Source organism: Chiloscyllium punctatum, chromosome 1 (assembly GCF_047496795.1).
Source record: "Chiloscyllium punctatum isolate Juve2018m chromosome 1, sChiPun1.3, whole genome shotgun sequence".
NCBI classification, from domain to species: domain Eukaryota; kingdom Metazoa; phylum Chordata; class Chondrichthyes; order Orectolobiformes; family Hemiscylliidae; genus Chiloscyllium; species Chiloscyllium punctatum.
Window position 1 is genome coordinate 65,708,657 of NC_092739.1, and position 24,901 is coordinate 65,733,557.

At 44.4% G+C, this 24,901-nt stretch overlaps 1 protein-coding gene across 4 annotated transcripts in view; it reads left to right on the forward strand.

Annotated features, from left to right (window-relative positions):
* Positions 1-24,901, forward strand: part of tbc1d1 (TBC1 (tre-2/USP6, BUB2, cdc16) domain family, member 1) — a 292,458-nt gene that overhangs the window by 42,340 nt on the left and 225,217 nt on the right. Inside the window, exon 1 of one of the 4 annotated variants that reach the window (XM_072567467.1) lies at positions 20,016-20,213. The exons of the other annotated variants lie outside the window; for them this stretch is intronic. Within the exon in view, the coding sequence (XP_072423568.1) occupies positions 20,148-20,213 (66 nt within the window). The 5' untranslated portion in view covers positions 20,016-20,147. Of the gene's footprint in view, positions 1-20,015; positions 20,214-24,901 lie in introns of those variants that run through there. 4 annotated transcript variants of the gene reach the window in all.

Below are 24,901 nucleotides of genomic sequence, written 5' to 3' on the forward strand. Positions count from 1 at the left end.
GGATGATCCAATTGCCTTCCCAGTGTATAGGTAAAGATGGCACTGCCCAACAGTGAGACTGTTTCCCTTTCACGCAAACCGACTGACTTCCAGTCTCACTGTCTGTTGGACCTTTGAACTCCCCTTTGTTTGCCCTTGAGCAGCAGTCCTTGGTTGTCTATTGAAAATCCTGCAAATAGGAGTCCCACCCCTATTTCTAGATAATATTAATGTAACTAGTGAATATATCATTTCAGCAAGTCAGTGGAGACTTCTGTAGAATCTCATAAGCATCCACTTATAGATGTATCCAAAAGGCAACTAGTGCCTTGTTGGTAAGGTGCATCAATTCTTAGCTTGGTTTGGATTTAACGAGTTAATGAGGAGATTGTGGAACACTCTTGATTATTTCCTTCTCGCATCAGATCAGCAACCAGCAGTGATCCAGAGTAGGAAAGGCCTCCAATGAAAATGTAGGTCATCTGTGATCACCCCAGCAGAAAAAGCAAGGCACTGCATGCTCTCCGGTGAGTTTTCTCGATGCCTACATTCTGGAACATTCTCAGTTGCCTGTATCCTTTAGTCCTCCTCGGACTGTAACGATTGTCTGTTGGTGACAAGACAGGTCCCTCAGAACCTGGCTCATGAAACTTATCAGGAATCCACGGAAGGGAGGTACCACACAGGACATGCTTCAGCCAGTGTCATTGTAGGAGGGACCACAGGGCTCCTGAAAATGTGATTTAGATGCCTGGATTGGTCACATGGTTGGTGGGTGACACAGTGGCTCAGTGGTTAGCACTGCTGTCTCAAAGCGCTAGGGACCCAAGTTCGATTCCAGCCTTGGGGGAGTTTGCACGTTCTCCTCATGTCTGGGTGAGGTTTCTTCCCACAGTCCAAAGATGTGCAGGTGAGGGTGAATTGGTCATGTTAACTTGCCCACAGTGTTCAGGAATGTGTAGGTTAGGGGTAATTACAGGGGAACCTCAATTATCCAAACGAGATGGGCAGGCACTATTTTGTTCGGATAATTGATTATTCTGTTAATAGATTCAATGCCTTTCCTCTGGGGCTTTAAGTTTTCTATTAAGTCTGCTCCCTGTTTAGGAGACTATGCAACAGCACACTGCGCATGAGCCCCCACCCCTCCCTAACCCCGTCCAGCACTGCCCCCTGCCCGCCCCAACCCCGTCCCATAACAAACCCCGCCTGCCCCCAACACTGCCCCTCCATCTGCCCCCAACTCTATCTAACACCACCCCACATCTGCCCCCAAACCCAGTCCAACACTGCCCCCCCATGCCCCCAAACCTGTCCAAGACCAACCCCCACCTGCCCCCCAAACCCATCCCAACACCACCCCACATCCGCCCCAATCCCAGCCCAACACCACTCCACATCCGCCCCCAAACCCAGTCCAACACCACCCCATATCCGCCCCCAATCCCAGCCCAACACCACCCCACATCCGCCCCCAAACCCAGCCCAACACCACCCCACATCTGTCCCCAAACCCAGCCCAACACCACCCCACATCTGCCCCCAAACCCAGTCCAGCTCCACCCCACATCTGCCCCCTAACCCCAGTCCAACACCACCCCATATCCGTCCCCAATCCCAGCCCAATACCACCCCATATCCGCCCCCAAACACAGTCCAACACCACCCCACATCTGCCCCAAACCCAGCGCAACACCACCCCACATCCGCACCCAAACACAGTCCAACACCACCCCACATCTGCCCCAAACCCAGTCCAACACCACCCCACATCCACACCCAAACCCAGCCCAACACCACTCCACATCTGCCCTCATACCCAGCCCAACACCACTCCACATCTGCCCCCCAACCCCAGTCCAACACCACCCCACATCTGCCCCCAAACCCAGTCCAACACCACCCCATATCTGCCCCCAAACCCAGCCTAACATTACCCCCTGCCCGACCCCAGAACCCAGCCCAACACCACCCCCTGCCCGACCCCCAAACCCAGCACATCACCACCCCACATCCGCCCCCAAACCCAGCACATCACCACCCCCTGCCCAACCCCCAAACCCAGCACATCACCACCCCCTGCCCTACCCCCAAACCCAGCACACCAACACCCCACATCCGCCCCCAAACCCCGTCCAACACCGGCCCCTGCCCAACTGCTAACACCACCTCTGCTAGCCCCCCTCAATCCCCACGCTCAACCCCGCGCATTCTGTCCCCTCTCTGGGGCAGCCAGACTGGACACCAACAACCAGACTGCTACTGCTGCCTTTTGGGGGATGAGTGTCCAAATAGCGCGCGCACGCGCGCACACAGACACACACACACAGGGTACACCCCTGTGTAGAACTCCAGGGAAAGTGTGGTGAGAGAGAGAGGAGGTGGGAGGTCAGTCATTTAGAGACAGTGCCAGTGCTCTCATCAACCCAGAACTGTTCTCAGCAGCACTTTTAATCACTGTAAACAAAAGACGCGATGTAATGTTTCTGTCGGGACCTCAAGATCTCCTTCAGATGATCCAATTTTCGGATAATTGGTATTCGGATAATCAAGGATCCTCTGAATAGCATAATAGGGTAGAGGAATGGGTCTGGGTAGGTTATGCTTCAGAGAGGGGTGTGTACTTGTTGGGCCGAATGGCCTGTTTCCACACTGTAGGGATTCTGTGATTCTATGCCAGCCTCTGTGGAGTTATTTCAGTGGCGATGAGAGAAAAACTGAAGAAATGTGCTCACAACAATTGTTCTTTGAGTTAGGGTAAGCATTTCTGGCATCGTGCTGTTATTTGGGAAGCTTGACTTGTTCAAACCTCCCATCGGAAACTGGGCCATGTACATGGAATGAATGTGTTACTTTTCCCAGGCAAATGACATTGGGGCAGATGGAAAGGAACGAGTCATTCTCCTGGTAGCTCGAGGTTATTAGGAGCTAACTTACCCCGTGGCATCACATACTAAAATCTTTCAAGAGCTGATGGATTTAGTTAGGGAATATTACGATCCCAAGTCTCCTGTAGTTCTGAGACGCTATCAGTTTTACTCGTCAATTTGAGAACCCGGGGAAGCCGTATCAGGATTTTTGACAAGGTTAAGATGACTGGCAGAGGCATGTGACTTTGCTTTAACCCTGAATGAGATGCTGAAAGACTGTTTGGTATGTGGGATTAATGATGTCACCATGCAAAAGTGTCTAGTAGCTGAAGCCCAGTTGAACTTTAAACAGGCACAACCCCTGGCTTTATCATTGGAAAATGCGGCAGATGGAGCACATGAGCTACAGGGAATTCCAATAGAAGTGGAACCCCTCACTACTCTGACTGAGCTCAGGGAACACCGCTTGAGTGAAGGCAATTGCATAGCCTCGTTCGGGACATATCCTGAACGAAGGGGTAAAACCCAAAAACAAAGGCAAACCTCGGTTAAATGGTTAAATCTTTCTTCAGGATCTGGGTTGGCCAGCCATTGTAGCGCTATTGGTACGTGGACTCAAGAAAGCAAAACTAGACCTAAATTGAGTAAGAGAATGCATAGGCTGATATCCAGGAGAGTGCACACCCTACAGAGTCCACCTATATCTGGTTTGCATTAGTTAAATTACTTAGCAATATTGAAATCAGAACCAATCAAAATAAACATCTGGTTATATAGTCACCTGGTTGTAATGGAGGTTGATACCAGCATGGTCATTTCAGTGATCACAGAACCAGTCTTTAAGAAAATTCACTCTGAACTCCAACCCATAAGTTTGTGTAAGACCTCGACTAGACTGTGAACCTATCCCGGGGAATTTGAAAGTGTGATTATTTTCAGCTTCTGGGAGCCACAGGACATTACATGTGCTAACAGTTCAGTCCCTTCATTTGTCGTAGGAATTAAAATGTTTACCACTGTATGCGCACCTTTCTATGAACCTGCTCGTCATCTATTCTCTGACCTTGGCTACTGAACAATTTTCACAGCTCCAACTGAGATCTGACCTTGATTGCGAGAGAGAGGTCAGCAGCATTATATTGCAAAATTAGAAACACCATCATTTGGTCTGAGGAGAGTGTTAACATTCCTGGCATCTAGCCATGCTTGTGTTTACATTTCTGTATCTGTCAAGATATTGATAGAAAGGTCAAGGATAGAGTCCAGTTGTTTGTAATTCCCACCTTTCTGTTATGATGCCAAAAAATACCTGTCACTATTTCTGTGTTAACTGGGATAGAGCTATAGCTGGACAATTCAGTGTGAAATTAAATGACCTTGCTGGTATCAATCCTGTGAGCTCCAAACAACTTATATAACATGGAGGACGGAAACCGACGGACTCGACAGCTCTGTTTGAATTGTGCTTCTTGTTAGTTCATGGGAAAGCAGCGTTAGCGAACTCTAAGGGGGAAGCGACAGCCTCCACATCTTGACCTTCTAACTGAAAGGGATTGTGTAGTGACTGGCAGACTTTGTGAATGTTTTCTAGAATCATTGAAAGTTCACAGCACAGAAAAAGGCTACTTGGCCCATCATGTCTGTGGCAGCTGGTAAATGAATCATTGAGCCTAATCCCACTTTACAACACTAGGTCCACAGGCCTGCAGGCTTCTGATCTGATTTCAGATTTGCCTGAATGTGACCCTCCAGTTTATAAAATGCAAGACATCATACATTTCTGAATCAAATCTTTACTGTTAGCATGTTGAAATAACACATTTTATTTAATATGAATATGAACTGGGCTGGAGATGGATGGCCTATCATTAATATGTCAGCAAATCCACATCAACTCTAGAATTGAAAGTAGCTAAAGTGCCAGACTTTGTCATTCTTCAAGTACTGCATAGATTAAAAATACCAGAAAGTCCAAGTGTAAGGATGGATCATGTGTCAGAAACCATAACTAAATACAGCGACCTTTTATCTGGGTGTTAGCATCACTGTTGCCATGGGAACATGCTTTTTGCAGCATATTTCTGAGCTATCTGTTAGTTAATATATTCTTGTAGTTGTATGAAATGAAAATCAGGAAGTGTGTTATAGGCCATATCTCAATTGTGCATTTCTTTAATACTATTTCTTAATTGACAAATGCAAAGTGGGTTAATGTTAACATCATGTGAGACAGTGTAAAACAAGCAACGTGAATTGATTGTACGTTTCTCCTGATTTTTATTTCTACTGTAACTTAATTAGATACTAAAAGAGCAGAACTCATCTAATTTATCCTCTGTAATCCTGGTAACCACATGACACAATACTAGTAGAGATCAACCAGGTTGCAGGAAATAAATGGAGTGGAGAAGGGGAAGGTTTGTTTTATTGCTGAGGCAAAGTCAAATGGGGTAGAGCATAATTTTCTTCCAGTCCTATTTGTGAATTAGCTCACAGGTTCCCTGAACCATGTACATCCTGACATGGGACATGGGCAGAGGACAGGAAACTATTGGCCAGTTCATCCAACCTCAGTCATTGGTAAGATTTTAGAGCCCATTATTAAGAGTATTTAGAAGTGCATGATAAAATAGGGCTGAGCTAGCATGGCTTCATCAAGGGGAGGTTTTGTCTGACAAACCTGTTAGAATTCTTTGAGGAGGTGATGAGTAAGTTAGATAAAGGAGAGCCAGTGGGCGTGATCTATTTGGATTTCTAGAAGGCATTCAACGAATTGTCAGACAGGAAGTTGCTAAATAAGATAAGAGTCCATGGTGTTAGGGGCAAGGCACAGGTATGAATAGAGGGTTGGCTGACTGGCAGAAGGCACACAGTAGGGATAAAGGGGTCTTTTTCAGAATAACAGCCGGTACCTCATGGAATTCTGCAGGGGTCGGCATTGGGACCTCAGCTATTCTCATTAGACATTAATGATCTAGGCAGAGGAACTGAGGGCATTATTACTAAGTTTGCAGATGACACAAAGATAGGTGGAGGGACAGGTCATGTTGAGGAAGCGGAAAGGCTGCAGAAGGATTGAGAAAGGCGAGAAGAGTGAGTAAAAAAGTGGCAGATGGAATAAAATGGGGCAAAGTGTGAGGTTATGTACTATGGCAGGAAGAATAGAGTTGTAGACTATTTTCTAAATGGGTAAAGGTTTTGAAAATCTGAAGCATAAAGGGACTTAGGAATCCTAGTTCAGGATTCTCTTAAGGTTAACATGCAGGTTCAGTTGGCAGTTAGGGAGGCAAATACAATGTTAGCATTCATTTCAAGAGGGCTAAAAAACAATGGTAGACAGGTACTGCTGAGGCTGTGTAAGGCTCTGGACAGACTGCATTTGGAATATTATGAGGAGTTTTGGGCCTCATATCTATGAAGGATGTGATGTTATGGGAGGGGGTCCAAAGGAGGTTTATAAGAATGATCCAGTGGATGAAGAGCTTGTCATATGAGGAGTGGTTGAGGACTCTGAGTCTGTACTTGAAGAGTTTAGAAGCTTGAGGGAGACCTCATTGAACTTTGGAGAATACTGAGAAGCCTGGGTAGAATGGTCATGGAGAAGATCTTTCAATAGTAGGAGATATAGACCTGAGGGCACAGCCTCAGAGTGAAGGGATAACCATTTAGAACTGAGATGAAGAGAAATTTCTTCAGCCAGAGAGTGGTTAATCTGCGGAACTTATTGCTGCAGAGGGCTGTGGCGGCCAAGTCATTGAGTTTATTTAAACTGAGATTGATAGATTCTTGATTGGTAAGGGGATCAAAGGTTACAGGGAGATGGCAGGAGAATGGAGTTGTGAAACATAGCAGCCTTGATTGCAGATAAACTTAATGATCCAAATGGCCTAATTCGGCTCTTACATCTTACGGTGATATGGGACAAGGATATTAGAAGTGCGAGTCCTTGCAAGACAAAATGTAATGAATATATGGTCATGTACATTTCATGAATGTGCACTCCTGGTGAACAGCTTCACCTGCTGTAAATACATTTTACAAAATTTACCTTGCACCCTGCTAGCTTTGCAGGTTGAACTTCAATGTGTTTTGCCCCATCCACAAAAGAACTCAATGAGGTTTGTGTGGCATGACCTGCCCCTCACAAAGCCATGCTGACTATCTCTAATCAAACTACGGTTTTCCAAGTAATCATAAATCCTGTCTCTCAGAATCCTCTCTAATAATTTGCCCACCCAGACATAAGACTGGTCTGTTATTCCCAAGGTTATCCTGATTCCCCTTCTTGAATAAGGGAATAACATTTGCTATCCTCCAATCATCTGGACAGTGGACAGTGAGGGTGCAACGGTCATCACCAAAGGCACAGCAATCTCTTCACTTACTCGCTTCCTGCAGTATCTTGGAGTATATCCCGTCTGGCCCAGGGGATTTATCTATCCTTATGTTTCTCAAACTTTTCAGCACATCCTCCTTCTTAACATTAACCTGCTCAAGCATATCAGTGTGTTTTACGCTGTCCTCAGAAATGTCATGGTCCCTTTCAGTAGTAAATACTGAAGCAAAGTATTCATTAATGACCTCCCTATCTCCTCGGACTCCAGGCGCAAGTTCCCTCCACTATCCCTGATCGGCCTAATCCTCATTCTTACCATCTTCTTGTTCCTCACATCAGTGTAGAATGCCTTAGGGTTTTCCTTAATCCTATCCACTAAAACTTTTTCATGCCCCCTTCTAGCTCTCCTAAGTCTATTCTTCATTTCCTTCCTGGCTACCTTGTAACTCTCTAAAGTCCAGTCTGATCCTTGCCTCCTCAACCCTTAAGTAAGCTTCCTTCTTCCTCTTGACTAGATGTTCCACATCCCTAGTCACCCAAGGTTCTTTCATCCTACCATCCCTTCCTTGCCACAGTGGGACAATCCTGCCCAGCACTATCAGCAAGTGCTTCCTAAACAACCTCCACCTTACTGTCTTGCATTTTCCTGAGAACATCTGTTCCCAGTTAGGAGCCTCAATTCCTGCTGAATAGCATTGTAATTCCCCTTCCTCAATTAAATACTTTCCCACGCTGTCTGCTCCTATCACATGCCAAGACTATAGTAATGATCAGGGAGTTGTGATCACTATCACCGAAATGCTCTCCCATGGAGAGATCTGACACCTGGCATGATTCGTTGCCAAGTACCAAATCCAACATGGCTTCCCCTCTAAGCTTATCCACATATTGAGTCAGGAACTCTTCCTGGACACACCTGACAAAAGCTGCTCCATCCAAACTATTTGAATTAAGGAGGTTCCAATCAATATTAGGGAAGTTGAAGTCACCCATGACAACAACCCTGTTACTTCTGCACCTTTCCAAAATCTGCCTCCCAATCTACTTCTCTGTGTCTCTGTTGCTACTGAAGGGTCAGTGGAAAGTCAGTTTTCTACTGACTACTCCTATCCTGTTTCTGACTTTCACCCATACTGACTCTGTAGACAAACTCTTGATGACTTCCCTTTCTGCAGCTGTTATACTATCCTTGCTTACTCCTCTACCTCTTTTCCCTCCCCACTCCTCTCACAGCACCAGGCACACTGGTCGAATTCCTGCTTTGGCTGTCTGTGAGGATTAGATTAGATTAGATTACTTAGAGTGTGGAAACAGGCCCTTCGGCCCAAGAAGTCCACACCGACCCGCCGAAGCGCACCCACCCAGACCCATTCCCCTACATTTACCCCTGCATCTGACACTACGGGCAATTTAGCACAACCAATTCACCGAACCTGCACATTTTTGGACTGTGGGAGGAAACCGGAGCACCCGGAGGAAACCCACTTAGACATGGGGAGAATGTGCAAACTCCACACAGTCAGTCGCCTGAGGCGGGAATTGAACCTGTGTCTCTGGCGCTGTGAGGCAGCAGTGCTAACCACTGTGCCATCATGCCGCACACATTTTGCACATTTTTCCCGTGTCTGCGTGGGTTTCCTCCGGGTGCTTTGGTTTCCTCCCACAATCCAAAGATGTGCGAGTCAGGTGATTTGGCCATGCTAAATTGCCAAGTCGGGGTAAATATAGGATAGGGGAATGGGTCTGGGTGGGTTACTGCTCGGAGGGTTGGTGTGGACTTGTTGGGCTGAAGGGCCTGTTTCTATAATGTAGGGAATCTAATCATCTAGTTTTGCAGATAAGAGTCTACAATGGTTATTTAAATACACAACAGCAAAGCTTGCAGGGGATTCAGTGTGCCACCAGATGGAGCTCTTCACCTTGTGGTGCTGAAACAGCAAGGCAAGCAACAAAGACTTGCAGAGGCAGCAAGAGACCAAAGGATGGGAAAACTCTAGAGCCCACAGCATGGTGGATTCCAGTAACTAAACATCATTCCTAAAACTCACAAGATAATCATGTGTAAGTTGGCTTACACTGGGCACCTGTCGGAGTGAGAATTGGAGTCGAGTCTGTGCTGCAGTGAACTTCACTGATGCCCTATTTACAAGCTGGCAGTGCGGGCCACCAAAGGTCCTTAGACAGTACCTTCCAAACCCACAACCACTTCTATCCCGAAGAACCAAGGGCAGCATGGGAACATCACTGACTACATGCTCCTCTCCAAGCCACTCACCATCCTGACTTGAAAATATATCGCTGTTCGTTCACTGTCACTGGGTCAAAATCCTGGGATTCCCTGCCCAATAACATTGTGGGTCAACCCGCAGCATGTGGGCCGCAGCGGTTCAACAAAGCCGTTCACCACCACCTTCTCAAGGGCAGCTAGGGATGAGCAATAAACGCGGGCCCAGCCTGTGATGCCCACATCCAATGAAAAAAAAGAGGGTGGGGTCATTGAATATGTTTAAGATGGCGGTGGATAAATTCGTGTTGGGAAGGATATCAAAGATTATTGGGCTAGATGGGAATGTGGAATTGGACCAGGCTTGAAGGACTCATTCATAATTCATATATTTGTATGTCCGCAGTGAATGGGCACTAATATTTGCCCCTATGGCTTGCTTCCAATAGGTGCAACTTAGTGTGGCGCAACAATCATGAAAAATCAGGATTGTTTCTCAACACGATGTTACAGTAAGTCATAGAACTCTGTGCCATGATGCTTTCACACAATTGAAGAGTATGGTGCTCGTAAAGCACAGCGGTCAGGCAGCATCCGAGGTACAGGACTCTCCTGTGCTTTTCCAGCACCACACTCTTCAACTTGGACCTCCAGCATTTTCTCCTGCTTTCAAACAGTGCTGATCCACAAATAACTCCCTCCACTTTTTATTGCGACCACCTGAACTGGTTCCTTTCAGGATGACACAAAGTGCTGATCGAATGAGAGCCATATAGTGATATGGATTCTGAGTGATTCAGGATGCCCACTGATTTGCTCAATGGTGATGCTATCTGGCCAGTTCAGGAGGAGTCCGTCAGCCAGTACAGTTTAGAATGAGTGTCACGATTTGTGATCATTACCATTAGCTTGCTGTGCAAAGCTTGGAGCTGCCTGAAGAAGAGGAGTTGGAGCAGAGAGGCAAGGAAGGGATGAGACGAAGAGGACAGCCCAGTGTGAGTGTGCATTGCTGGTGTAAACTATTGAGCAGGGATTCTTCTGAGCTCCCCCTGTTTCCCCTGAGCACCACCAGTCTCTCCTTCGTATGAGCTGAGCCTGACATCCACCGAGTCCAAATATTGAAGTATGATCAATATCGAGAAGCCTGAACTGATGATCTGAGCTCAAACAATACAACTTTATGGGTACATCACTTAGATTCTACAGGTACAGCTCTCATAAACAAATAATCTTGTTTCTGTCATTTTGTTCTACTACACGACTCTGAAAGACTCAGTCTTGATTTGACAAAGAGTCAAGTGAATCATAAATATATAAAACGTACACTCCTCAAAGCAAACCCGATTGTAATTTTTATTAATGACTTAGATGAGGGAGTCGAAGGGTGGGTCAGTAAATTTGCAGACAATATGAAGATTGGTGGAGTTGTGGACAGTGAGGAGGGCTGTTGTCGGCTGCAGAGGGACTTAGATATGATGCAGAGCTGGGCTGAGGAGTGGCAGATGGAGTTCAACCCTGCCAAGTGTGAGGTTGTCCATTTTGGAAGAACAAATAAGAATGCGGAATACAGGGTTAATGGTAGGGTTCTTAGTCAGGTGGAGGAACAGAGGGATCTTGGGTCTATGTACATAGATCTTTGAAGGTTGCCACTCAGGTGGATAGAGTTTGTAAGAAGGCCTATGGAGTATTATCGTTCATTAGCAGAGGGATTGAATTCAAGAGTCGTGAAGTTATGTTGCAGCTGTACAGGACTTTGGTTAGGCCACAGTTGGAGTACTGTGTGCAGTTCTGGTCGCCTCACTTTAGGAAAGATGTGGAAGCTTTGGAGAGGGTGCAGAGAAGATTTACCAGGATGTTGCCTGGAATGGAGAGTAGGTCGTACGAGGATAGGTTGAGAGTTCTCGGCCTTTTCTCGTTGGAACGGCGAAGGATGAGGGGTGACTTGATAGAGGTTTATAAGATGATCAGGGGAATAGATAGAGTAGACAGTCAGAAACTTTTCCCCCGGGTACAACAGAGTGTTACAAGGGGACATAAATTTAAGGTGAAGGGTGGAAGGTACAGGGGAGATGTCAGGGATGGGTTCTTTACCCAGAGAGTGGTGGGGGCATGGAATGCGCTGCCCGTGGGAGTGGTAGAGTCAGACTCATTGGCGACCTTTAAGCGGCATTTGGATAGGTACATGGATGGGTGCTTAATCTAGGTTAGAAGTTCGGCACAACATCGTGGGCCGAAGGGCCTGTTCTGTGCTGTATTGTTCTATGTTCTATGTTCTATGTTCTATATCTCCTGTCCCCATATTCCTATACCATGGCTTATCCATCGTTACAGCTCAGTTGGTGAATATCCAATCAGGACACTTCCGATCACCATAATGTCTCTGAGGCAGTTTGATCTTGAGAATTTTGTTTTAGACTTACAGGACTTGATTACAATCAAATCATACTTACTTGATATGATCCCAGCTGATGTTACCAATAGTCAAGTCAGATCCTGGAATGAAATATTGGCTTGGTGGATCATGTTTTTTTTTCAGAAACAAAAACAGGAATTGCTGGAAAAGCTCAGCAGGTCCAGCAGCATCTGTGGAGAGGAATCAGGGTTAATATTTCAGATTGAGTGACCCTTCCTCAGAACTGATGGTAGCTTGGAAAATGTTGGTTTTTATGCAGAAAATAGAGTGGAGGGAGGGGGAAGGAGTAAACGAAAGGTGGAGATAGAACCCAAAGAGAGAGAAGAGTTGCATAGACATATAAGTGAATAATGGTCAGCCTAGTTGAATGAATGTCTGCTAATGGGGACTGTTAGTGGCTAACAATGGGTGGGGTGTAATAAGCAGCCCATGTGATAACAAGGCCTAGTGTGTGGGGTGTTGGGCTAAGGACATGGGGAAGGGTGCCTCAAACCCTAAAATTATTGATATTGAGTCCAGAAGCCTGCAGGGTCCCCAAGCAGAAGATGAGGGGTTGTTCCTCTAGCCTGCACTGAGCTTCGCTGGAGCACTGCAACAAACCTGAGACAGACGTTGTGGCCAGGGCACAGTGTGGTTAGATTAGATTACTGACATTGTGGAAACAGGCCCTTCGGCCCAACAAGTCCACACCGCCCCGCCGAAGCGCAACCCACCCATACCCCTACATCTACCCCTTACCTAACGCTACGGACAATTTAGCATGGCCAATTCACCTGCCCTGCACATCTTTGGACTGTGGGAGGAAACTGGAGCAAACCCATGCAGACACGGGGAGAATGTGCAAACTCCACACAGTCAGTCACCTGAGGCGGGAATTGAACCCGGGTCTCTGGCGCTGTGAGGCAGCAGTGCTAACCACTGTGCCACCGTGCCGTGGTGTGTTAAAGTAGCAGGTAACTGGAAGCTAGGAGTCTTTTTTTTCAGGCAGGATGTAGGTGTTCTGTGAACCGGTCACCCAGTCTACATTTGTTTCCCCAAAGTACAGGAGGCCACATTGTGAGCCACGAATGCAGGAGATTAAGATTGTGTGAAGTGCAGGTAAAGTGCAGCCATGAGGCTGTGGGGGCGGGGTTTGGAGGTGGTGTTGGGAATGAAGGAGGACTGGACCAAGGTGTCCCAGAAGGAATGGCCCTCCTCTTTGTCCCATTGCAGAGCTTGATAAGATGTGGAGGTGCCAGTGTTGGACTGGGGCGGACAAATTTTAAAAATCACGCACCACCAGGTTATAGTTAAACCTGTTGGACTGCAACCTGGTGTTGCATGATTTTTAACTTAGAACTTGTTAACTTGCCTTTGAAGGAGATCATTCCATTGGAAAAATCTGTCAGAAACTGGGTTACAGCTCAGGAGCTTGGGACACTTGTAACAGGATGCTACAGGGCTACAGCTAGATTACAGGGAAAATTACAAAGCTTTTGTTGAGACTAAGAGATTAGAAGTGCTAGAGGAACTGTTAAAAATCTTTTATTTTCTTCAAGCAAATTGGCCTATAATTTGGAAACATGTATTTGTTTTTCTTATCTCATTACACGAAGATACATTGTACTGTTTAAGGTAATTTTAATCTTTCCAATCTGCCATTCTGAATTTTTTCTGTTAAAAATGTCAATTTACATTAAGTCTTGTTTCACATATACACACCATAATCTGTCCCTCTCACATACACACACACACACTCAGATGTGGGTGCACATATTAGCTGGCACCTTTCTCAGAGCTGCAACTGCTCTGTCACAATAACCATTGGAAATATAGCAGAAATCACTTCACAAGTGTTAGCTCTCACTCTGAAATGTCTGTTTTACTGTCACACAACACAAAAATTGGTTTGTAATTATATAACTCCTTCAAAGATTTAAAATGTTAGGTTTATTTTTTTCTCTCATCTTCAAATGCTTGGAGTATTATACCAACAGCTTCAGTTACATTGTACAGCTAGACACAAAACAGAAATATAATCGCTAATGACCTTTGGAATCACTCCCAGTTCTAACGAAGTTTGCATTGTTGGCCTGCATGTAACAATAATTCAGTATTCAAACTGTTCATTCTGGGTTCCTACCATAAATCATCTGAACAAAGCTTTCAGACTACATTACTATAAACAGGGATTCAGGCTTTTATGTACATCCTTCACCTCACTGTTATCATTAATATGGTAAGTGATGTCATACTGTCTAGCATCAAGTTATAGTGAAATAAAAAGACAAGTTGTTAGGTTTCTCACAGAAATGTCGTACCTCGTATTTTCAGTCTGCCCATTGGTGGTCATTGAAGCTGAACCCCATTGGGCAGAGGTGAAACAACAGCAAGGGAAACAGAAATAACTCCACAGGAGCTGGTATCCTGTCACTGAGTCACCTTTTATTTACACTTGGAGAGACCTTGACATTGATCCAGCTCCCTCAGGGTCAGCTCTCAGGATATCTGACACTCTTGTTCTTTTTTTTTAACCCCCCACACTACCACCTAACTGCGGTAGTGCTTATTTTTTCCCCAGTACCCATGTTGTGTGTGTGCAGGTGTGAGACACAGTGAGAGACACAAGGTGCACGAATCTTTATTCAATTTCCACCACCAGGAAGAAAGAAAACACCCGAGTGGTCAGTGACAAGCACTGCCCTTCACATCAAAGGGCAATGCTGTGTGATCAAACAGTGAAGGGGAGGGTAGGGACTAAATCAAAATAGAGTTGGAGGGGGGAACACTCCTGTCCTTTTTTTAAAATTTTTTTTAGCAACAGGGACAGTCCCCTTCAAGGAGGAGAGTCCTTGCACGTGCACGTATGCACACACACACACACACACACACACACACAGTCATACACTGATCCAATTTCTCAAGACCAGCAAAACACCCGAGTGGCCAGTCACAACTCCAGGGTGTTGGTGGACACCGCGTGCTCCTTCTCCAAGGACACCCGGGCTCTGGTTGGGCCTTTGATTTTTTTTAGTGAAGGGGAGATCACCTGTTTATATATTTTCTTAAATTTAACCCCCACACTACCGCCTAACTGCAGTAGTGCTTATTTTTTCCCCAGCACCCATGGTGTGTGTGTGTGCAGGTGTGAGACACAGTGAAAGACACCAGGTGTAAAAATCTTTATTCAATTTCCACCACCAGGAAGATAGGAAACACCCGAGTGGCCAGTGACAAGCAGTGCCCTTCACAAAAGGGCAATGCTGTGTGATCAAACAGTGAAGGGGAGGGCAGGGACTAAATCAAAATAAAGTTGGAGGGGGGAACACTCCTGTTCTTTTTTTTTCTTCTTTTTTTTAGGTGTGAGACACAGTGAAAGACAGAAGGTGTACAAATCTTTATTCAATTTCCACCACCAGGAAGATATGAAACACCCAAGTGGCCAGTGACAAGCACTGCCCTTCACATCAAAGGGCAATGCTGCGTGATCAGACAGTGAAGGGGAGGGCAGGAACTAAATCAAAATAGAGTTGGACAGGGAAATAATACACTCCACTTCCTGCGGTGCCCACCTCTAATCTCCTGCTAATTTTTTTTCCCCCACACTACCGCCTAACTGCGATAGTGCTTCTTGTTTTCCCCCAGCACCCATGTGTGTGTGCAGGTGTGAGACACAGTGAAGGACACAAAGTGCACGAATCTTTATTCAATTTCCACCACCAGGAAGATAGGAAAAACACCCAGGTGGCCAGTGACAAGCACTGCCCTTCACATCAAAGGGCAATGCTGTGTGGTCAAAAACAGTGAAGGGGAGTGTAGGGACTAAATCAAAATAGAGTTGGAGGGGGGAACACCCCTGTTCTTTTTTTTTTTCTTTTTTTTTTCTTAACTCCAGGGTGTCAGTGGACACCCGCGTGCTCCTTCTCCAAGGACACCCGGGCATTTCTCCTGTTTTTTTTTTCTTTCTTTTTTTCTCCAGAAGGGAAGGAAACACTCGAGTGGCCAGTCAACACCCCTGTTTTTTTTTTTCTTTTTTTTTTTTTTTTGCTTATTCTTAATCCCCAGCACCCATGGTGTGTGTGTGTGCAGGTGTGAGACACAGTGAAAGACACAAAGTGCACAGATCTTTATTCAATTTCCACCACCAGGAAGATAGGAAAAACACCCGAGTGGCCAGTGACAAGCACTGCCCTTCAAACCACAGGGCAATGCTGTGTGAGCAAAACAGTGAAGGGAAGGGTAGGGACTAAATCAAAATAGAGTTGGAGGGGGGAACACCCTGTTCTTTTTTTTTTCTTTTTTTTTTTCTTTTTTTTTTCTTAACTCCAGGGTGTCAGTGGACACCCGCGTGCTCCTTCTCCAAGGACACCCGGGCATTTCTCCTGTTTATTTTTTTTTTTCTTTCTTTTTTTCTCCAGAAGGGAAGGAAACACTCGAGTGGCCAGTCAACACCCCTGTTCTTTTTTTTTTGTGGACACCGCGTGCTCCTTCTCCAAGGACACCCGGGCTGATGTGCAGACTTTATTTTTTTTTTTTTTCTTTTTAACCCCCACACTACCGCCTAAGTGCGGTAGTGCTTATTTTTATTCCCCAGCACCCATAGTGTGTGTGTGTGCAGGTGTGAGACACAGTGAAAAGACACAAAGTGCACGAATCTTTATTCAATTTCCACCACCAGGAAGATAGGAAAGACACCCGAGTGGCCAGTGACAAGCACTGCCCTTCAAACCACAGGGCAATGCTGTGTGAGCAAAACAGTGAAGGGAAGGGTAGGGACTAAATCAAAATAGAGTTGGAGGGGGGAACACCCCTGTTCTTTTTTTTTTTTTCTTTTTTTTTCTTAACTCCAGGGTGTCAGTGGACACCCGCGTGCTCCTTCTCCAAGGACACCCGGGCATTTCTCCTGTTTTTTTTTTTCTCTTTCTTTTTTTCTCCAGAAGGGAAGGAAACACTCGAGTGGCCAGTCAACACCCCTGTTCTTATATGTCAGCTAGGGTTTCCTGATTGGACCAGATTAACAACCCTAATCAGGGAACTCATATTGTATGAGGTCTATCTACCTCGCCTTGTTCCAATCACTACAGAAAAAATACATTGGTAGGAACAGTGTACAGACCCTGAAACAATGGCACTTAGTGGGAAAGGCTATAAATCAACAAATATGAGCATATAAAAAGAATAGACCAATAATTATGGTTGCTTTAATCTTCACATTGATTGAGTTAATCAAATTGGAATCAAATTGTATCTATGACAACAAATTTATAGAGTGCATTATGGATAGTGTCCTAGAGCAAGATGTCATGAAGCCAACCAGGATGCAGGCTGTCTTGGATCTGGTAATGGGTAATGAGGTAGGTTTAATAAATGACCTCAGATTAAATGATCTCCTGGGAAATAGTGATCATAACATGACAGAATTTAATATTCACTTCACCAATGAGAACCTGGATTGGAAACACAGATTGTTTAACTTAAATAAAGGGAATTACAATAAAATGAGAATAGAGTTAGCTGATGTGAACTGGGTGGATAGATTAGAGTCAAGAGTGTGGTGCTGGAAAAACAGAGGAGGTCAGGCAGCATCCAAGGAGCAGGAGAATCGATGTTTTGAGCGTAAGCCCTTCATCAGGAATGATGAAGCTCTGAAGAAAGGTTTATGCCCGAAGCATCAATTCTCCTGCTTCCTGGACGCTGCCTGACCTGTTGTGCTTTTCCAGCACCACACTCTCGACTCTGATCTTCAGCACCTGCAGTCCTCACTTTCTCTTGGGTGGATAGATTAGCAGGAATGACAGTAAGCAAGCAGTGGCAGACATTTGAGGAGGTAATTTATGACTCTCAGCAAAAAACCATCCCAGTAAGGAGAAAAGATTCTAAAAGAGGAATAAACCCACCATGGTTAACAAAGGAAATTAAGGAGAGTATTAAATTGAAAGTAAAAGTACTTTAGGATACCAAAGTCAGTGATAGCTCTGAAGACTTGGATAAATTCAGAATCCTTCAAAGGATGACTAAAATGATAATAAAAAGACAGAGATAATAAATTAAAAGGGCAAATGAGTGAGAAATATGAAAACTAACAATAAGAGCTTCATTAGATATTTAAAAAGGAAACGTGAGGTCAAAGTGAACATAGGCCCCTTAGAAAATGAATCTGGGGAGATGGTTTTGGTGAACAATGGCAGAGAAGTTAAACAGATTTTACATCTGTCTTTGTGATGAAAGATACTGCAAATATCCCATAAAACTAAAGAAGGGGAGGAATTAAGTACCACTTAATCACTAAAGTAGTAATATTAGACAAACGAATGGCAGATAGGTTCTCTGGTCTTCTTGGCTCATAACCTGGGATCCTAAAGAAGGTCGCTACACAGACAGTGGATGTATTGGTTATAATTTTCCAATATTAGTTGAATTCTGAAGAAATACCAGAGGATTGGAAAGCTGCTGATGTGACCACTCTATTCAAAATGAGAGGGAGGCAAAAACGGGTAACTATCAGTCAATTAGTTTAACATGTATTGTTAGGGAAGTATTGGAATCAATTATGAAGGAAGTGATAGCAGGACCTTTGAAAATCATAATATAATAACGCAGAGCTAGCATCCAGGGATAAATGTGAAGAAAAGCAGCTTAGGCAAGATCTCTGGAGGCCAGCTGGCACCTTTGAAATTATGGTAAACCAACAAAGGAAAAACTGGAGGGTGCCTGCACTCTCCTAACATTATGTACAATGATAGAGGAGGAGGAGGAGGAGTTGAGGGGTCTTTTAACATTAGGACTTCTACAAGTAGGAGAAAGTGAGGACTGCAGATGCTGGAGATCAGAGCTCAAAATGTGTTGCTGGAAAAGCGCAGCAGGTCAGGGAGCATCCAAGGAGCAGGAGAATCGATGTTTCGAGCATGAGCCCTTCTTTAGGAATGAGGAAAGTGTGCCAAGCAGGCTAAGATAAAAGGTAGGGAGGAGGGACTTGGGGGAGGGGCATTGGAAATGCGATAGGTGGAAGGAGGTTAAGGTGAGGGTGATAGGCCAGAGTGGGGGTGGGGGTGGAGAGGTCAGGAAGAAGATTGCAGGTTAGGAAGGTGGTGCTGAGTTCAAGGGTTGGGACTGAGATAAGGTGGGGGGAGGGGAAATGAGGAAACTGGCGAAATCTGAGTTCATTCCTTGTGGTTGGAGGGTTCCTAGGCGGAAGATGAGGCGCTCTTCCTCCAGCAGTCATGTTGTTATGGTCTGGTGATGGAGGAATCCAAAGACCTGCATGTCCTTGGTGGAGTGGGAGGGGGAGTTGAAGTGTTGAGCCACGGGGTGGTTGGGTTGGTTGGTGCGGGTGTCCCAGAGGTGTTCTCTGAAACGTTCCGCAGGTAGATGGCCTGTCTCCCCAATATAGAGGAGGCCACATCTACAAGTCCCTTGCATTTCATTCAGCTCAGGCAGCATTCGTTGGAGACAAAAAGAAAACTGCAGATGCTGGGATCTAAACGAGACAAGGAGGAGGCTGGAAGAGGACAGCAAGCCAGGCACCTCCTGATGCTGCCTGGCTTGCTGACCTCCTCCAGGCAGAATTGATGGCCTATATATGTGTACCAGGCCAAAAAAAGGATCTGAGTGGAGTTCCCTGAGGGGCCAAGGCTATGTTTATGCTTGATGCTATGGCTCTTCCTCCCAATGGTAGTTGATTTTGTTAAGAAAAAAACCGATCAAACTTTGAGGTATAAGTATGTGTTTCTTGATATACAAACTTGGCAACTCAGAATTGGCAGCCTGTTTTACACTTACCCTGTTTTTTTCCCTTTGAAGCCACTGGAAACACCAGCCTGCTGATTAGATATTATTCACTTTGCAACATTGAGCAGGATTAACTTAAACCCCAATGAATGCTAAGACCATTTTCTGTGGAGAAAGTCTTATAGTGCAATACTTTAACAAACTTATAAATTTGTATGATTTATCTTCATTATTAAAGTATGTTTTATATGTCTGGTCTTGGTAGCTACCATTGGTAAAACATTCTGTGACCGGAACATTTTAAAAGCATCGTTATGGGTCTGTATCTTTGTACTGCCGGATCTCCCCCGCTCCTTCAGAAGCATGTGGGAAAATTTTATGAAAATTTAATTCCAGCAGTGAAAGGGTTAAGATGAAAGCCAGGCAGTTTAAGCCGAATGCCGAATCTCACAGTCAAGTAGGAAGTTGCAGTTTGGAGCCAGTATTCTGCTGCTGAGAATCAACAGAAAATTGCCTCAGGTTAGGGGTCACTAAGAATGTGATTTGATTGCATGAGACTGCAGGGTGTGATGCCATAGTGAGAGTGCATTTAGGATTTGGAACGACTGGACGTCAGACATGAAGGCAAGGCTACAGAAGTTAAACTTTCTAAAGTTGGACGTTGGGTATGAGAAAGAAATCAAGGTATGTGTCATCGTTGTTGACTTAGTTTCAGCCGTAAGTGTTAAAATTATGTTAATTGTCAGTTGAAAACTGTTGAATGTTAAGTAACTTTATTATTGCTTATTTGAAAAAAGCCAACCCGCACCACGAGCATGGTGATGTGTAGCAATGTAAGTGCACTGTGCTGAAACAAAGGACATATATTTTAGTCGGTTCTTCAACAGCAATGTTCAGGAGTAAAATTAAGTCACGCGTTGTAGTTTTCTGGACTTGGAGCAGAGATTAATGAGCTGTTGGTGCTGACATCAATGGATGATGTGCTTTGGTATAACCACACAGTTACATAGGATATCATTTAAAAATTTGTACAAGATAATGAACAAAATAAAACAGGGCTGGAGGAGCCCATGATTAGAAAGATTAGAAGATTACAGCACTTGCATGTTGACCATATATAAACCAGGAATACTAAGTAAATGTAATTCATTTAAATTGTATTGCTTGTGATGCACTCAAGCAGAAACTTTATAATGTATGTGCTATGAGTGTTTCTGTTAACATCTGTTATTGTCTACATTTCTATGTGACCTTATTTACATAAAATACAAACAAATAAAACACATTCTTGTTTAGTACATAACTGAACATCTGTGTAACCAGTGATTTAAGCTCTGGATTCCTATGTTGGGTCCGACCACAATTTTTGTTTCAAAACAAAATATGGTGGATGCACACTATTGGTGTTCTATTATTCATAAATAACAAGGAACTAATTTTTATGTGAATTCATAAATATTTTATAATCAACCTGTTGCCTTGTATTGATGTACCTCTGCGGTAGGTGAACCTGGATCTTCTAGTCTACCGATACACCAGAAGACCCTCAGTGGACACATTTACTTCTGCACTGTCATCATGTGCTGAGTGACAATGTGTCCGTGCACCAGCCACATGACCAGCTTAAAGAAATACACCCAGTGAGAGTCCAATCTAAGTGTCGAGAGTGTGGTGCTGGAAAAGTACAACAGGTCAGGCAGCATCCGCGGAGCAGGAGAATTGACGTTTTGGGCAAGAGCCCTTTATCTGGAAAGGGGCTTGTTTGATTATTTCTAACTTATGGGAACCAGATGACATAACAAGCAAATGTGGAAATAACAAATGGACTGTTAATTCAAATGAAGTCCTTTCAAGCCCTGACATTGCAAACCCCCAATTCTGTCTTCTGTAACTTGCCAATTTTAATTGTGCCTCCATTGATAACCATGCCTTCAGATGGAAATGCTTCCTAAACCCTTTCCCTCTGTTCCTAGCTCTCTCTCCTTTAACATCATCGATAAAATCTACCTCTTTTGAGCAAACGTTTTGCTTGCTCTCGTGATTCCTTCTATGTAGCTCAAATTTTATTAAGTAAATGTTCTTTGAAACATCCTTGGGTGTTTTAATATGTTGGGGGTGCTTTATAAATGCAAAGTTGTTATTGTGAGCCATTTTGTCATGCTGCCTGGCTTGCTGTGTTCTTCCAGCCTCCTGTTTATCTACTCTGGATTCCAGCATCTTAAGTGTTTTTTTTTGTCTTCCAATTTTCCTCAAGTGTAAGATGTATATATTTTGGATTTTGAATTTGAATTTCTGTCAGAGAGTTTGTGGAGGCTAATGGAAATTTGTTCACATTGGGAGAGTTTCCCAGTGAACAAAGCAAATAGTGTAGTGCATTCAGCTTTGAGATAGAAGATTCAAAGTCTTTCGGGCCTGGGGAAACACTGATAATTTGGAGAAAGCTTTGCATTTCAGTTTGGCAATTTTGCAGAGGTCTTGACTAGTGCTGAATGTGTAAAACCTTTGCTCCTAAATAAGGGAAGCAGTTTAGGACTGTTAACAAATAGATTATCTCAGTATAAGGAGTTTGGTTTAAAAGGTTCAGACCATAAATGTTTAGTTGCAACTGTGAAGGAGTTATTTGAAGCTGAAAATGTCTAAACTCAGCCTCTTCCTGGAACATTCATACAACTATCAGATTTTCAAAAAGGAGGATTGAAGTCATTGTTAAATTAAGCTTGACAGATAGTCAGAGATGTACAGCACAGAAACAGACCCTTCGGTCCAACCTGTCCATGCTGACCAGATATCCCAAGCCAATCTCGTCCCACCTGCCAGCACCTGGCCCATATCCCTCCAAATCTTCCTATTCATATACCCATCCAAATGCCTCTTAAATATTGCAATTGTACCAAACTCTGCCACTTCCTCTGGCAGCCCATTCCATACACGTACCACCCTCTTTGTGAAAAGGTTGTCCCTTAGGTCTCTTTTATATCTTTCCCCTCTCACCCTAAACCTATGCCCCCTAGTTCTGGACTCCCCCACCCCAGGGCAAAGACCTTATCTATTTATCCGATCCTTGCCCCTCATGATTTTATAAACCTCTGTAAGGTCATCACTCAGCCTCTGCTCCAGGGAAAACAGCCCTGGCCTATTTAACCTCTCCCTTTAGCTCAAATCCTCTAATGCTGGCAACAGACTTGTAAATCTTTTCTGAACCCTTTCAAGTTTCACAACATCTTTCCAATAGGAAGGAGACCAGAATTGCACACAATATTCCAACAGGGGCCTAACCAATGTCCTGTACAGCCACAATATGACCTCCCAACTCCTGTACTCAATACTCTGACCAATAAAGGAAAGCATACCAAACACCTTCTCCACTATCCTATCTACCTGTGGCTCCACTTTCAAGAAGCTATGAACCTGTATTCCAAGGTCTCTTTGTTCAGCAACACTCCCTTGGACCTTACCATTAAGTGTATAAGTCCTGCTGAGACTTGCTTTCCCAAAATGCAGCACCTCACATTTATCAGAATTAAACTCCATCTGCCACTCAGCCCATTGGTCCATTTGGTTAAGATCCTGTTGTAATCTGAGGCAACCTTCTTCACTGCCCACTACGTCTCCAATTTTGGTGTCATGTGCAAACTTACTAACTGTACCTCTTATGCTCGCATCCAAATCATTTATGTAAATGACAAAATGTAGAGGACCCAGCACCGATCCTTGTGGCACTCCACTGGTCACAGGCCTCCAGTCTGAAAAACAACCCTCCACCACCACCCTCTGTCTTCTACCTTTGAGCCAGTTCTGTATCCAAATGGCTAGTTCTCCCTCTATTCAATGAGATCTAACTTTGTTAATCAGTCTCTCATGGGGAACCTTGTCGAATGTCTTACTGAAGTCCATATAGATCATATCTACCACTCTGCTCTCATCAATCCTCTTTGTTACTTCCTCAAGAAACTCAATCAAGTTTGTGAGACATGATTTCCCACGCACAAAGCCATGTTGACTATCCCTAATCAGTCCTTGCCTTTCCAAATACATGAACATCATGTCCCTCAGGATTCCCTTCAACAACTTGCCCGCTGCCGACGTCAGGCTCATTGGTCTATGGTTCCCTGGCTTGTCTTTACCACCCTTCTTAAACAGTGGCACCACGTTAGCCAACCTCCAGTTTTCCGGCACCTTACCTATGACTATCGATGATACAAATATCTGAGGCCCAGCAATCACTTCCCTAGCTTCCCACCGAGTTCGAGGGTACACCTGATCAGGTCCTGGGGATTCATCCACTTTTATGCATTTCACGACATCGAGCACTTCCTCCTCTGTAATGTGGACATTTTTTTCCCAAGATGTCACCATGTATTTCCCTACATTTTATATCTTGCATGTCCTTTTCCACAGTAAACACTGATGCAAAATACTCATTTAGTATCTTGTCCATCTCCTGCGGCTCCACACAAAGGCCGCCTTGCTGATCTTGCTATTCTCTACCTAGTTACCCTTTTGTCCTTAATGTATTTGTAAAAACCTTTTGGATTCTCCTTAATTCTATTTGCCAAAGCTATAAGACAATTTTCACTGGTGTAAGTACTGTCAAGCTATATTTCTGGGATTGATGGGATTATATATTGTACTATGTTGTTATAACGAGTAGAAATTTGCTCCAAGCTAGGTATTAGGAAGACCAAAGCCATTGTTCTCGGCCCCTACAGTGGCCCCTGTTCTCCAGCTTCTGATTCTATCCCTCACCCTGACAAGCATTGAGTTTTTAAAACAAAAAAATCTGTTCCCAGTATTCACTCCTATTTGATGCTAAAGCGAGCTCCTGACTACATATCCATGCCAATACTAATATGACCTAATTTCATCTCTGTAACATTGCTAGGCACCATGCATCTCTCAGTTCACCTGCTGCTAAAAGTACTCAGAATTTTGATCTCATGTTTAGAATTCCCCAAGCTTAAGCCCTCCCCATGTCAGACTCCTGTTCATTCATCACCTCTGCACTCGATGATCTGTGGTGGCTCCCTGCAAACCAACGTCTTGTTCTTCAAATTCTCCTTCTTGATTACAGATCTCTCAATGACATACTGCTTCCTATCTCTGTTATCTCTTCTAATGCTATCTTTTCAGCAATTATATGTGTTCCTTCTCAATTCTGGCATCTTGAGTGTCCTGATTTTAATCGCTCCTTCATTGGTGGCTGTTCTTTCACCTGCCTCATCCTGAGCTCTCAAATTCCCTCCTGAAACCTCTTCATTTCGCTCTTTATCTTTCCTTCCATAGACAGTCCTTCAAATTGACCTATGACCAGGCTTTTTGTCATCTGCTTTAGCATTTCTGTATATGGTGTGGCATGCACTTATGAAGTGCCT